Raw genomic sequence first — 16,007 nt, 5'->3', positions numbered from 1 at the left:
TCTAGATCCCAAGAAAGAGATTGGTCAAGCTTGGCAGTATAGAATAAAAAGTCTACAGAAAAAGAGGCTTATAAAAGGTGGAAGCAAGGACAGGCGGCCTGGGATGAATACAGGGATGTTGTCCGGGAAGCTAGGGTCCGGGTTAGGAAAGCAAAGGCCCAGTTAGAGCTAAACTTGTCTAGGGATGTTAAAGATAACAGGAAGGGATTCTATAGGTATGTAGTGGCTAAAAAAACAGACTAGGGACAATGTAGGCCCCCTCTGGAAGCTATCGGGAGAACTGGCTACAAAGGATTTGGAGAAGGCTGAGGTTCTGAATGACTTCTTTGCCTCAGTCTTCACTGTCAAATGCTCTGACCGCACCATCCAAGTCTTGGAAGGCAGATGCAGGGACTGTGGGAATGAAGACCTTGGGCCCACTGTAGGAGAGGATCTGATTTGAGACCATCTTAAAAACCTGAACATACACAAGTCCATGGGACCTGATGAAATCCATCTGCAGGTCCTGAAGGAGCTGGCGAATGAAGTTGCAAAGCCACTGGCCATCATATTTGAAAAATCATGGCAGTCAGGTGAAGTTCCCGCTGACTGGAAAAAGGGAAATATAACCCCCATTTTCAAGAAGGGAAAATGGATGACCCAGGGAATTATGGACCAGTCAGTCTCACCTCTGTGCCTGGCAAAATCCTGGAGCAGATTCTCCTGGAAGGCACGCTAGGGCATATGAAAAACAACAAGGTGCTTGGTGACAGCCAGAATGGCTTCACTAAGGGGAAATCCTGCCTGACCATTTTGGTGGCCTTCTATGATGGGGCTACGGAACTGATGGACAGGGATAGAGCACTTGATGTCATCTACCTGGACTTGTGCAAAGCATTTGACACTGTCCCACACAATATCCTTGTCTCTAAATTGGAGAGACATCAATTTGATAGGTGGACTGTGGAGACACTGTTCTCACAGGAGAATGGATATTTGGTACATGAGCTCTGAATAACTCCGAGGGATACAGCAAGGCTGTGGGAGGCCCGAGGAAGCCTAAGCAAGCAAGATAAGAAGAAGCTGGAATTCACTGAGTTATGAGAACTGTGGACTGTTGGCAAGCGTTTGAGGTCAAGTTCTCACACCTGTGCTTCACCAATTCTATGTTAGTCACTAAGGGTCTTCAAGACAAGTATCCAATCATGATATGCCAAATTGCTGTAGGTGTGTGTAAGCAATAGTATATAAGGAGTTAATGCTTTGCAATAAATGGCTTTTTGTCTGATCACATTGATCTCTGACTGAGTCCTTTCCGCGGCAAATGGCGCCCGAACAGGGACCCTCTATAAGTTCACATTAAAACGGAAGAGGGTGTGAATCGCTGGGCCGTGAAGAAATCGGCTGGAATCGATCTGGCTGGACCAAGATCGGGAGGCAGAAACCTCGGAGGAGGGAATCCTCGGATCGGAGCCTTGTGAGCCCGGAAGACACTGCGCAGTGCAAATAAGGTGAGCAGCCGGACAGTTGGAAGGGAGCTTAAGGATGGGAAAACAGTTAAGTAAAGAAGAAGAAGTAATACTTAAGCTCTTCCAACATATCCTCACTGTGAGAGGGACAGACTATGATGAAGCTATGCTAAAAAGATTGTTGCTCTGGAGTAAGGAGTTAATTGTGGGAGCCTGCGAAGCTTTTAATCTCGAGACTTGGGAAAAAATTACTAAGGAAGAAGCCTCTGATTTATGGATGTTTTCAGTCCTTCTTAAGGTGAAGGGAGCAACCTTTAAAGAGATAGACTTAATGTTGAAATGGTCAAAGACATGTTACCCAGAGATTTATGAGTCTACCGGATTTGAGATACCCTTGTGGAATGGGGTAGGAGTTAAGCTGTGGAATGCAGCCATGAAAGGCAATGATGCTGTGAAAAGTTTGTTAGTCATTTGGAGAACTGTTTTAGAGACGTTAAAAGTTAAAAAATGAGATCATGGAGACCAGCGCCCCCCCCCCCCCCCCCCCCCCCCGTATCTCCACTGGTTGCCGCTATGGCTGCGAAGACTGAGGACAGGGATGAAGATGATCCTTTCGACCCAGGTCCTGTTGACCCCGAGAAGGAGCCTGTGCACGTTCATCAGTCTGCTGTTGCTGATCCTGAGATTCTGACGCCTGATAATGCCAATGCCGACCTGGATGGTGCTTTTGACCTGGAGACTATTCATCCGGAAAAGAAGCCTGATTTATATCCCCCAGATCCTCATGATAAATGGGCAGCTGTAAAGGGAGAAGTGAGATGGGTGGGGGATGCAGATGAATTGCACGGTTTCCCTGTGGTGTATATGCTGGTTCAAAACCCGCAGTGGGAAAATCTCTTGTATGCTCTTATCAGGGGTATCGGGCAGAATGTGTCAGACCGTGGAGTTGGGACCCCGTGTACAACTCCTTTGATATAGTCTCTCTGTGATACTCATGTACTAGAAGTTGGTAAATATAAGTATGTCCATGTTTCTATCGACCCTTGGAGACCTTTACAGATATTGCTGGCAACTTCTTCTGACATAGGCTGGCCACCTGTGTCGGAATGAGTGTGCATTTTGGTCAGTATAAAAGCCCAAGCCTCATGCGATGTGAGGGAGGCAGAGCCTCTGCGGGGACGCCCGCTAAGTTTGAGCCTGCCACCTTGCACTGCAATAATGCTTATCAGAGCTGGTTTCCTGATAGTCTTCACAAGGTCCTTGTGCCATGCTCTGCATGTGGGACTGTGTAGTGGGAGCAATGATTGTCTGGATTTTGTGTTTCAAATATTGTAGTTGGGTGAAGTGTGCTTGCGGGATCCCAAGTGTGTGTGTGTGTGTGATGAGGGCAGACAGTGTTCTGTATATTTTTTGTTGTCAGGTTCATGTAAAAGTTTTTAACAGGTAGCAGTTCAACATTTTGGGCAAGAAAGGGTTAATGCAAAAAGTGCGGCAGGTATTTGTTGCTGCTGCTGAGAAGGCTGGTGCCGATAGGCCGGTGGTTTCAGCTGTGCAAAGCAGAGTGAGCGACTTTGAAAAAAAAAGAAAGAAAAGGGTAATGATAACTCACTCTAGCTGTTATTAGTGACTGTAGTTTTGTTGTGTATTGCTTCAAGCTTGTTTTCCAGCCAGTGTACACTATCAACAGCACGTAAGGGATTTGATTCAGTGATGCTGTCAGCGTGGGTCCCTGAATAGGTTAGTCGAATCACCCTCCAATACAGTGGGCTGTTCAGTACGGTTCCCACAATGGGATGCAGACAGGCTGGTTGGACACAAGGGTCTCGTCTTTCTTGGGACACTGACAGGCTGATCAAATATAAAGGGTTCAAGGAAACCTCCCTTATAATGTTACAATGTGGTCTGAGCCATAAGGGTTAGGAAGTATTGCTTTTGATTCTGCTTGTGCAATAGCAAAAAAAAAACAAACGGGAGTGTAATGATGGAGCAAACCCCTTTGACTGTTAAAAATGTGCAGTCTATTTCTGCAGCTGCTTCACATCCCCTTTGCATCAGAATGCTTCTGCTTTAAGGAATCGCTTTAACCTGTCTACTTCTCAAGAACTGATAACCTGGGAGAGGGGGTATATTTGTGTCCTCCTACCTACAGGTCCACCTACAGGTCCAAAGTTTGTCAAGCCTTGCCATGAGCTGGACAGATGAGTGGAAGAACTTGATGCATCAGCTACAGAAGCTGACCGTGAAAACTCATAGATAGAGAGAAACAAATGATTGTAAAACATCACTTGAGGGAAACTGAAAAGTAACAGCTTGAATATGTGTGCTTGTAAAGTAGGTATTATTAGAGGTTGGGACTTTGCATATAAAACCACCTGTATTTACTAGCCAGTTGCTAATAAGAAACAATACCTGGTATTGTATGGAATAGTCACTTGTAAAAGAGATGTTAGAATATGCAAATTTGCAGCAGCTGCTAGAAAATGCTAAGGTAAAAGCTAGAAAGATTCTAATATGATGGTAGTGTTATAAAGCAAGTAATGGAACAAATTAAGAGGGTGGGAGAACTCCACTGGTAAGAAGTTTCTTTGGTTAGTCCCTCGCTGCCATTGGCATCTTCAGCATGCTGCTGCACTCTGTGATAGTTACTCTGCTAATGTAAATCTGTATGTGCTTTGCTGTAGTAGTGACTTGTTACTGGGTGAAGCAGGTGAAACTCTGCACTGACAACAAGGTGCAAGGACTGAGATTGACCAAGTGCCTGCTACCACAGTCAAGGGCAAGACTGGGTTGGCCTCTGTGTCTGCCACCAAGAAGAACCTTTAGCTCCGCTGCTGGCTGCAACCCAACAGGCGTAGAGTGGTGGAGACACATGTCATGCCAGACCTTGATGTGAGGGATGGCCTCCGCTGTTATCAGAGAGCCATACAGGGGAAAAAGGGCAGGCCCAGCTGTGTACAGCTATCAACAGAACCATACTGACTGACAGAGAAACATTTGAAGCCCCGGAACACAACCACATAAAGAAACAGCAATGGTAGAAATCTTTGTAAAAACTTTGTTATATCTATTCTATTATGTGTGACCATGGGTAATGGACAAGTATACTGAGCTCATCTGTTAAATCCCCATTATTCCAACCTGTTACATGGTGTGTAGGATTCACTGGTATGCCACATGTTATAAAGGTGACTTCAAGTGACTTCAAATCAGACCAATCTTACTGAAATAATGCTTCCTAGAATAGTGGGTTGTTATGTTACACAAGTCCAGCAGTGATAGAGCAGACATGCCAAATTGTAAAAAACTTTTAGTAAAACTAAAAAGGGGGAGATGTGGAGACAGTGTTCTCACAGGAGAATGGATATTTGGTACATGAGCTCTGAATAACTCCGAGGGATACAGCAAGGCCGTGGGAGGCCCGAGGAAGCCTAAGCAAGCAAGATAAGAAGAAGCCGTAATTCACTGAGTGATGAGAACTGTGGACTGTTGGCAAGCGTTTGAGGTCAAGTTCTCACACCTGTGCTTCACCAATTCTATGTTAGTCACTAAGGGTCTTCAAGACAAGTATCCAATCATGATATGCCAAATTGCTGTAGGTGTGTGTAAGCAATAGTATATAAGGAGTTAATGCTTTGCAATAAATGGCTTTTTGTCTGATCACACTGATCTCTGACTAAGTCCATTCCGCGGCAGTGGACCACTCGGTCTATAAAGAACTGGCTCCACTGACTACTGGAGTCGCTCAGGGGTCGGTGTTGGGACCGATCTTGTTCAACATCTTTGTCGATGACATGGACAGTGGGATTGAGTGTGCCCTCAGCAAGTTTGCCGATGACACCAAGCTGTGTGGTTCTGTTGATACGCTGGAGGGAAAGAATGCCATCCAGAGGGACCTGGACAAACTTGTGAGGTGGGCTGATGCCAACCTCATGAAGTTTAACCATGCCAAGTGCAAGGTCCTACACCTGGGTGGGAGCAATCCCAGGCACAGCTACAGGTTGGGCAAAAAGAAAATTCATGGTAGTCCTGCGGAGAAGGACTTGGGGGTGTTGATCGATGAGAAAATGAACATGAGCCAGCTTCCGTGTGCGCTTACAGCCCAGAAAGCCAACCGTATTCTGGGATGCATCAAAAGAAGCGTGACCAGCAGGGCAAAGGAGGTGACCCTGTCCCTCTACTCTGCTGTTGTGAGACCCCACTTGGAGTATTGTGTGCAGTTCCGGTGTCCTCAACATAAAAAGACATGGAACTGTTGGAACAAGTCCAGAGGAGGGCCACGAGGATGATCAGGGGACTGGAGCACCTCCCATATGAAGACAGGCTGAGAAAGTTGGGGCTGTTCAGCCTGGAGAAGAGAAGGCTGCGTGGAGACCTCATAGCAGCCTTCCAGTATCTGAAGGGGGCCTACAGGGATGCTGGAGAGGGACTATTCATTAGGGACTGTAGTGATAGGACAAGGGGTAACGGGTTGAAACTTAAACAGCAGAGGTTTAGATTCGATATAAGGAAGAAATTCTTTCCTGTTAGGGTGGTGAGGTACTGGAATGGGTTGCCCAGGGAGGTTGTGAATGCTCCATCCCTGGGAGTGTTCAAGGCCAGGTTGGATGAAGCCTTGGGTGATATGGTTTATTGTGAGGTGTCCTTGCCCATGGCAGGGGGGTTGGAAGTAGATGATCTTAAGGTCTTTTCCAACCCTAACTATTCTGTGATTCTACCCAATTGCTTTTACACACACATATCTATTTGAATTGCATCATGTTTTTCCCAGTTTGTGAGAGCCTATGGAAACAAGGTTGATCTTTTCTTTGACCTCCTCTCTTTTTTCTTAGGGCTAAAGTTCACACCTCACTCTGAAGGCAGTTTTGGCCTGCCTCCCTTTATACTACTAACTCAGTTCTGTTCTTCATGAATTTATAAAGGTGTGAAACTAACCTTCTGTGTTTCACAGCTCCTGCTAACGGCTTTGCCTGAGAGAATGTTTTCTTGTTTTCCACTGACTTCATGGGCAATTTCTTCTCAGTTTCCTTCTTTGGGTCCACACTGACTCCCACTTCAGTGAGAGTACTGTGAACTAAGGGTTAAGGATCAACCAGGAAGAAATGAAGAGAACAGATACTTCCTCTCCTAATATATTTAGCCAGCTCTGCTGACAGCAGCAACTGAAGTTCATTCACATATTCTATCAAAATAACCTTATTTGTAATGACATTTAGCTGACATCTTTGGCCAAGACAGCAGAGGCTTCACCCTCTGGGTCTGGAGTTCTCTCAGTATTAATACCAGCTCTCCCCATAAAGACATCCAGGCAGCAGATCAGGAGATGCTTTTCTGAAGGTAGAAAGGTGCAACACACAACACATCCAGCACCCATAAACATATCCAACATCCTGCCTTTTCCTAAAGGTCTTAGAAATGCAAAAAGGTCAGACTGGACTAACAGGGGAAAGAAAAAAAAAAGCACAATACAGTACTTTGTCTCTCTATGGGGATCAACACATTTGTAATTCAAATTTGCTGCTTCAATCCCTAAATACTTACAAAAAACGTAAGTAGCAATATGTGGGCTCACTTCTACTCCTCCAAACCTCCTTTTGCTAAGTCCAGCAGACATCCGCCTGCCACAGCAAAACAGTTCAACTTTCTGGTTTGGTACTTATCACTTTAACTTTTATCTCATCTCTTTGTTAGGGCCACAGGGCTAGTACTGCCAGTTTGAAAACCAAACCCAAGAGGAAGGAGACACATCTGACTAAAGGGTGCATGTGGTTCAAGATTCACCCAAAAAGATTGTGACAGCACAGAAAAACTAAGTAGCTTAAAACAGTGTTAGAATCGTGGGATGCAGCTGAAACCTATAATGAGGAAGAGAAGCTTAAGCAGGTTCTTAGACAGGATAAGGAGGAGCCTGGTCTGTTATTAAGGCACAATCACACTAAACAGGTCTCCTTCCATGCAGGATCTAGTCCCACTCCAATAACTGTTCATGTCCAAGCTATCCTTGATGAAGCAAGGTCTGTCAAAGATCCTGTTTCTTAATAAGGTGCCAGTGGAGTCACAAAAACTTCTGCAAAACTTTTAAACTCCACATCACAAAGGCAAATCAACCTGATTTAAAAGAGTATTTGTTTATAAACCTAAATCTAACCTGATTGCAATTCCACTGATCATATGACATCACCACAAGCTGGAGCTTCACAGGGGCCCCAGTTACTGTAGACAAATTGGACAGTAAATTTCACATCAATGGACCATATATATGAAGTCAGTTTTTTCCTCACTGAACATCTGCAAATCAAAAAACCCTTACACCTTCCTTTGAAGTGACACACTCGAAGTCTCCAATCACTTTACAATTAGGAGCATTCAGATGCCATTCCTTATTGGATTTTCCTAAGGATACAGTAGTAACCCAGACTGCTCCCTATCTCAACTGAAAGCCATGTCAGCCAAAACCCCTGCTAAGTTTTATTTCAGATGGCAGAGGAGTGCCATCCTGTGGCTTATCAGAAGCAATCTGAAAGCTCATTGTGTCAAACATGGTTTGTTGTTTCAACACACAGTTCCACACACCAGTGTTCAACTTCTGCGTGTCCATTCGTTCGTTACTTTGTTGCATTCTAACACTGCACTACAAAAGCTAGGCTGAGGAACCCAGACTTTTCTTTTAAACAATACCAAATTATGGTTTTCATTTCCATCCAGGATGCCATTCTCCTGACACACCTCAACTACCATAGACACAGCGCATTTTTAATAGGGATTTTCTATGTACTGCTACCATTATCAAATGTACCACTATCTAGACAAGAGGCATTCCCTCTCAGGAAGACTACATTAGAAATAAACCTCTTGATATTAAATATCAACAGCATTTAAAAAGCTGTCCTACAGAAAAGCCTGCTTCTTGGGAGTGGGACTTTTCCTACATTTACATAGGATTTAAGACAAGAGGATGCTGCTCTCAAACACTTCCTGGAAGTGGCTTAAAAAAAATCTTTAAAGTTTAAATCTTTAATCCTTGGCAGAGGGGTTGGAACTCAATGACCTCAAGGTCCTTTCCAACCCTAACTATTCTATGAAACACTGTCAGACCAGGGGGGTCTGGATAGGGCAAGAAGCAAAACCCCCTAGTTGTTCATGTAGGAGGAAGTAAAATTCCTATGCGTCCATGCATATGAATTTCTTGTGCTTGAGAGCACATTAAAATATTCCAAGGCATACTTATCATTTAAGACACATGATTTCATTTATAGGTTTTTACCTTGAAATCAATGACTCTGGGTAGCTTAAATTGGGTGTTATACCAAGAAAAAGACCAAATAATCAAACCCAAGAGGTTGACATTCCTCTTATTAGTTTGGAAGAGCACTTGAACAGTGCCTATAGATCCAGCACATTTACCTAGCATCCACTGGTTTTTGTCACTGTACTGATAAACCATTAGTAACAACCTGCAGATGCAAAAACACCTTTTCTATTTCAAAAGCATACCACCAAAACTTTCAAAACACAGGTGAGTCATTTTGCAAGTTTCCCTGAGGTTACTTGAAATATTATGGTTAAATAATAATAATAATAATAAAAAAATTAAAAAAGGGAAAGGAATGAGCAAAACTTCTCAGTTCCTTATGAGATGAGGCAACTATAAAACATTCTCCCAGCACCCACTCCATCAACAATAAGTTCTGCAGTTTAATTTACAGCAAGACTTCAGATACAAAGCCAAACAATATTTCTAAGACTGCTAAGACTGAGGTTAGATGGCCTGTACATCTTGAACAGGCCCTACTTACTAAATTCAGGGATCCATGTGTTATGTGGCTAATTCAAGACAACATAAGATTCCCTCTGGGCTGGTATGGGTCACCCCAGATGTCTGTGACCTAACTAGAGCTGCCAGCTGCTTCCACAGCACAATCTTATATGGCACATCCCTGCATTGGCCAGACCCACAAGCAACAATCATCAAGACTAAATACTGAGACAAGAAGGCACAAAATCACAAAATGAAATAGAAACCTTTGTAAATAAGTAGAATCACTTTTAAGTAACGTTAAGTTTGATGGCTTTGTAACAGTAGCAATGGAAAATAACTGAAGTACATGTTTCACAGAAAAAAAATAGTAGAGTGCAGCTGGAGAACATAATGAGAATTCTTGTATAAGATAAACCATTGTAGTTGGCATAGTTTTAGGTCCTTATGACCTTAGTACAACAATAAGTTTAAGAAAAACAGGATAGAAAAACAGGACATGGGGATGTGGAGTATCTGGGACTAGCAGGTGTCCAGGACGGGCTGCAGCTAAACTAACTGATAAGTAGGACAGGATGATTGCTATGTCTGCAGTGTTACTGAACCAATTAAACTGGTATAAACATTATCTACTGCCAGTGCTTCAAAGGCTGCCAGAAGTGATGAATATTGTTGGAAGACGTAAACGACCCTCAGCGACCACCACATTTTGTACACATGCGGGGAAACTTTCTGGAAAATGTTGTAGTTCATTCGCAGCCTCATGAATATACATGAAAGTAATGAATATGTATGTACAGTGATTATATAGACTGCTTGTGTAGCAGCCTCATGAATATACATGAAAGTAATGAATATGTATGTCCAGTGATTATATAGACTGCTTGTGTAGCAATACGGAGACATACGCTAGGTGGAGCTATCCTCCATGTCTCCCGGCGCCGCAATAAATACTTGCTTGTCAACTTAAACTTTGTCGGTGAGTCCCTGGAGATTTCTCCGAATGAATTTATCCTATGAGCACCCCATTATGAGATCCAACAAATCAAGAAAAAATTCCAAATCATTCAACCAACTGCAACCTATTTCTGAAGTGAAAAAAATATATGAGCATTGACAGGGCTTTGAGCAAACTGGTCTAGTGGAAGGTGTCCCTGCCTGTGGCAGCAGGTTGGAACTGGATCAGCTTTAAGCTCCCTTTTAACCCAAACCATTCTAGGATTATTGTTTTTTTCATAAACACATTGCTGAGATAACTTAGATGCTCTTCTCAGAACACATGCTCTAAATTGTAAAACATTAACTAATACAAGGTAATGCAGACCTTTGTAGCATTGGCACTATTCAGCTTCACTTGCTGACTAGTTTTAGTCACCTCCTTGTGCCAACAAACTCATTTATGTTAAAGCATCCTGGAGAACTTGTGCTTTGCTCACTGATGACTTAAAATGGTTTTTATCAGGAGGCAAGAGACCATCAGGTTCTGCATAGATTCAGTAAACCTCAAAAAAACAATGCTTAGCATAGCACAGAAATCCTCAAGTCATTCCAACCTACCTTGACTGGCATGATCTAAGAGAAAAAGCATCCTATATTATTTTCTAGCACATCTTGAAAATTTGGCATTTAACAGCAAAGCCAAACTATCCTGCTCCTAATACTGCCTAAAAGTCTGTATTACCCAAAGGAGCCGAGTCTCCATGGGCACTAACTTCCCAGAAGAAAGTCAGCACATCTGCACAGATGTATGTAATTTCTCATCCTGCAGTTATCAGCAAGAGAGAAAGTAGATAAGACTTCAAAACAATAACAGAGAGACATTCAAATGTTATTTCAAACAGGCATGTTAAAACCAGCCAATATGCAGTTAAAAAACCAAACAAGAACATTTACTTTTCAATAAGAATCAAAAGATTAGAAGTAGTATGTTGATTTTCCTCTATGTTCTTTTACTCTTTTTAGCTATGGTATTTCATGCCCTTAATAACAGGGAAAACTAAACCAAAATCCCAAACAAGTGGAGGGGGAAAAAAAAGTACCAAAGATGTGTAGGTTGGGGGGGAGGGAGGAACATCAAACATTACAGTGGGAGATCCAAGTTACAATGAAAACATTAAATGTTAAAAAGTCTATCATAGCACACGTTCTGTAATGCAGTTCTATAGAAGCAATGTTTATCACATAATAAAACTATAGCTGTCTCTTCTCCTCCTCTATACAACCACCAGCCATTTTAACATAAAGGATATTCTGTATTCGTTTAGTTCTTTCAGCTCTTCTTCTCTTTGTTGATTTTCTAGTAGCTCTTGCTGCTGAGAAACCTCATCAAGGGAATGAGTCTCATCTTCATCTAAGCCTCTTAACATATTTTCTGAATAAAGGAAAAGAATGTATGTTGATAAGCTAAAACCACTTAGGAAGCAGCTGTATTCTGTAATTAAGGAGTAAAAACACTAGAAGTCTTTCCCATCCAGTTTGCTAGCAGTCAGTTTCCTGGTGGCTACCTGAACAAGAATTGCTTAGTCACATCACCAATGATGACCTGGATCAAGAGTTTACTTCAGTAAACTGTAAACTCTCCAGCTGGAAAGAATCCTGGAGGCACAGTTGGAAACTTTTATGCATTCATGCTGCCATCTGTACTTTCCACTTTTCACCAACAAAAATAAAAGTGACACTTGAGAGACAGGAAATAACTTCCGCATCTCCTTATTTTGGTTACATAATCATTCAGAAAGAAATTTTTTAAAGTTGCATTATAGAGAATGGAAAGAAATTCTTCCCTGTGAGGGTGATGAGACGCTGGTACAGGTTGCCCAGAAAAGCTGTGGCTGCCCCATCCCTGGCAGTGTTCAAGGCCATGTTGGACAGGTCTTGGAGCAACCTTCTCTAGTGGAGGGTATCCCTGCCCGTGGCAGAGGGTTGGAACTGGATGAGCTTTAAAGTCCCTTCCAACACAAATCACTCTTGTGATTCCATGATTATTCTTCATTTAAAATACTGTAATAGTCTACTAAAATTACTTTACTTTGAAAAGGAAGACATTCTTGCAATGCTGAATGACTCAGCAGAAAGAAGAACTGCTAGTCTGTGTACCAGTTTTTATCTGCACAAGAAGTTTAGAGTGTAAATAAGTTTCTGTATTTATGTGAATACGATTCTTCAGCATTAAGGTGTTTCTCCTCCCAAGTCCCATCACGAATTCTGACAGATCAGAATGACAGTGCACTAAACTTGTTTTCTCTACCTCCAAAATTCCCATGGATAGAAAAATTATTTATGAACATTTTACGACAAATTCAAGCATATAAGGGGACAAATCTTGTCACAAGTGGCCAAATTGGGATGAACTCTGATGAGGTAAAACTAGTGTTCTAAAGTCCACCCAACACTGACCGTTAGTTAGTAAGTTCCTCCCACTTATCTTCTCCCAAAGAAATTTGGCTATAGGAATGATTCTAAAAGCATCTACTACAAAACAGCAAAGGCAGTCATGGTCATCAGTGCCGTACTCAATAGCATCTGCAGGGGCAGGGAGCATTATCTAAGGAAACTCAGATTGTCCCAAACATAAAGGTAAAACATGATTTTGTCACATCATAAATGCAAGAGAAATTCTAGACAGAATCCAGCTAGGCAAACTGGAGCTTAAAGAACATAATCATTTAAGGGTAAGGCTTCCAGCTAAAGAACGAAAATGGATCAGAACCCACCTTAAAATGGAGTCTCACAGTATCATCCCCACTTCTCTTTAGATAAAAGCCAATAGCTCCCTTTATCCCAAAATGGTGGACTAATAATTTTCTAGTTCTCATTATCATCTTTATACTCAGCAGCACATATACAGGTGACACAATGCAAAGGATTTTTCTATAAAACCAGAAATTCAAACATCAGCAGAAATTAGGTTTCTACTTCATTAGAAGAGCTAAACACCTACTTTTAGAATAATCAACTCCTGCATGTTTAGTCATCTTGAGCTTCAACTCATTTTTGTGTCAACTAATTATGGCTTGGAAATTTAACAACCCCTGAAACAGGTTTGTTTTTTTTATTGATTCAAATAGAATGGTCTTGTGTTAAAGACTGAGCTTGTGGTTTAAGCCCAGCTAGTAACTCAGAACCATGCAGCTGCTCGCTCACACCCCTCCTTTCTCCCCCCCTCCTGCTCCTGGGGGGATGCAGAGGAGAATTGAAAGAATACAAAACTACTACTGCTACCACCAATAATAATAATAAGGGAAATAACAAGGGGAGAGAATATAAAACTAAAAGGGGAAAAGGAAAAACAAAGCACAATAAACCAAAGTGATGCCAAATACAATTGCTCACCACCCACCGACTGATACCCAGGCTGACCTGAGCAGTGATCTGGGCCTTCAGGGTAACTCCCCCCAGTTATACTGGGCATGACATGCTGTGGGATGGAACACCCCTTTAGCTAGTTTGGGTCAGGTGTACCTGTCTCTGCTTCCTCATGGCTTCCCCTCCTCTCTGGCAGAACATGAGACTGAGAAAGTCCTTGATCTGGGTAAGCATTACTTAGCAACAACTAAAAACATAGTTGTGTTATCAGGACTGTTCTCAGGCTAATGTTGAAAATACAGCACTGCACCAGCTACTAAGAAGGGGAAAAAAGTAACTGTTACAGATGAAACCAGAATAGAGTTCAAGAGTCTCAAAACCACATTATATTTCCACTCTTACAGGAATTGGTATCAGGGGATTTTTTGATTTAATTGTACAATATAAGCCAAGTATTCCATGCTTTAGAGGAATACAGCTTTGAAACTGCAAGCAACTTTTGAGGGTCACACCTGCACAGTGCTGTCACAGGGCCCAGGACAATGTGTTGTCTGCAGGAACCTTTGAATAATACAAGACATGAATAATACTTTTCTGAAGCCTCTATTTATCTCTCAGAGACAGACAAAACACAGATATGTCCCTCAGTCAGGTGTTGTACACAGCTGTTGCACACAATACATGCAGCTTGCTGGGTTTTGGTTCAAAATAGGAACTACTGGTGCTTACTGAATTTAAACTGCTCCTCAAACTCCTGCTTTTTTTCTCTCTGTTCCTGAAGTATTTCATAAAAGGAATGTGAGTTGTATGCCTCCTCTGGGCATTCTGAAAGGAAGGAACAAATTGGGAAATGAAACCATACATTAGAAACACTAACTCACCAACAGATCTTAGTTTCTTCATGTAGAAACCTTTTGAAATCGTAGAAAACAAACTATTACATCTTATTTCTGTTTTCATCAAAAGCAAAATATTCTCAGATCTCCTTCCCAAAATTATTAAAATTTATCCCATACCTTCTGGATCCTCAAGTTTTCTGACCTTTTCCCATTCCTCTTGCCTCCTCTTCCATTGCTCCTCTAGCTCAGAATCAGACACAAATCTCTTGTTAATCACAAGGTCAGCAGTACCATCTGCCCCATCCATTGTAGAAGAGCCTGTCCTTAAAACACAATATGAAAGACTTCAGAGACCTGATTTCACTTATCAGTGCATAATAGGTTACTACACATACTGAAAAACAGACCTGCAGCACTGGTAATAATTTCAGGTCTCTAAAGACCATCAAGCTGATTGAGATAACTACTGATGTGGTTTAAGCCTAGTCAGTAACCAAGACCCATGCAGCCACTTGCTCATTCACCCCCCTTCTTCCCCCCTGCACACCCAGGAGAATAGGGAGGAGAATCGAAAGAATGTACCTCCCACAGGTTGAGATAAGAACAGTCCAGTAACTAAGGTATAACACAAAATCACTACTGCAACCACCAAAAATAAAATTTAACAGGGAAATAATAAGAGAAGAGAAGACAACAGCTCACCACCTGCAGACTGATACCCTGATACAATCTGCTTTAGGTGTCTTAAAATATGATGTCTAAGTGCACTGGCTGTTTTCCAGAAGGCAGGTGGTTTGCTGTTGAAAGCTTTAGTCCCAGATGACACTGTGCCCTTGCTGAATCCTTCTCTTCCAGTTTGTTTTTATGACTTTCTGTCACCGTTGTATTGGAACACTTCATTTCCTCTCTAAATTGGAGAGGCATCAATTTAATAGGTGGACCATTCGGTGGATAAAGAACTGGCTGGATGGCCACACGCAAAGAGTTGTGGTCAACGGCTCAATGTCTGGCTGGAGACCAGTAACGAGTGGTGTCCCTCAGAGATAAGTGTTGGGACAGGTCTTGTTTAATATCTTTGTGGGTGACATGGACAGTGGGATTGAGTGTGCCCTCAGCAAGTTTGCCGATGACACCAAGCTGTGTGGTTTGGTTGATACGCTGGAGGGAAGGAATGCCATTCAGAGGGACCTTGACACACTTGTGAGGTGGGCTGATGCCAACCTCATGAAGTTTAACCATGCCAAGTTCAAGGTCCTACACCTGGGTGGGAGCAATCCCAGGCACAGCTACAGGTTGGGCAAAAAGAAAATTCATGGTAGTCCTGCGGAGAAGGACTTGGGGGTGTTGATCGATGAGAAAATGAACATGAGCCAGCTTCCGTGTGCGCTTACAGCCCAGAAAGCCAACCGTATTCTGGGCTGCATCAAAAGAAGTGTGACCAGCAGGGCAAAGGAGGTGACCCTGTCCCTCTACTCTGCTGTTGTGAGACCCCACTTGGAGTATTGTGTGCAGTTCCGGTGTCCTCAACATAAAAAGACATGGAACTGTTGGAACAAGTCCAGAGGAGGGCCACGAGGATGATCAGGGGACTGGAGCACCTCCCATATGAAGACAGGCTGAGAAAGTTGGGGCTGTTCAGCCTGGAGAAGAGAAGGCTGCGTG

General features: G+C 42.6%; 1 protein-coding gene across 7 annotated transcripts in view; it reads right to left on the bottom strand.

The window, feature by feature from the left end:
- LOC117438241 (PSME3-interacting protein-like) overlaps positions 1 to 16,007 on the bottom strand; it is a 45,864-nt gene that overhangs the window by 20,915 nt on the left and 8,942 nt on the right. For 3 of the 7 annotated variants that reach the window (XM_034073759.1, XM_034073753.1, XM_034073754.1), the window contains exons 2-5: positions 14,523 to 14,668; positions 14,236 to 14,331; positions 11,451 to 11,572; positions 6,381 to 6,514 (exon numbers count right to left, since the gene is read on the bottom strand). In XM_034073759.1, coding sequence (XP_033929650.1) covers positions 6,381 to 6,514; positions 11,451 to 11,572; positions 14,236 to 14,331; positions 14,523 to 14,652 — 482 coding nt within the window. In that variant the 5' untranslated portion in view covers positions 14,653 to 14,668. Of the gene's footprint in view, positions 1 to 6,380; positions 6,515 to 11,450; positions 11,573 to 14,235; positions 14,332 to 14,522; positions 14,669 to 15,047; positions 15,136 to 16,007 lie in introns of those variants that run through there. The other 4 variants (XM_034073757.1, XM_034073755.1, XM_034073756.1 and 1 more) reach the window with 3 other exon arrangements.

The sequence above is a fragment of the Melopsittacus undulatus genome (assembly GCF_012275295.1).
Source record: "Melopsittacus undulatus isolate bMelUnd1 chromosome W unlocalized genomic scaffold, bMelUnd1.mat.Z SUPER_W_unloc_3, whole genome shotgun sequence".
Classification (NCBI taxonomy): Eukaryota; Metazoa; Chordata; class Aves; order Psittaciformes; family Psittaculidae; genus Melopsittacus; species Melopsittacus undulatus.
This window is presented reverse-complemented; position numbering and strand designations above follow the sequence as displayed.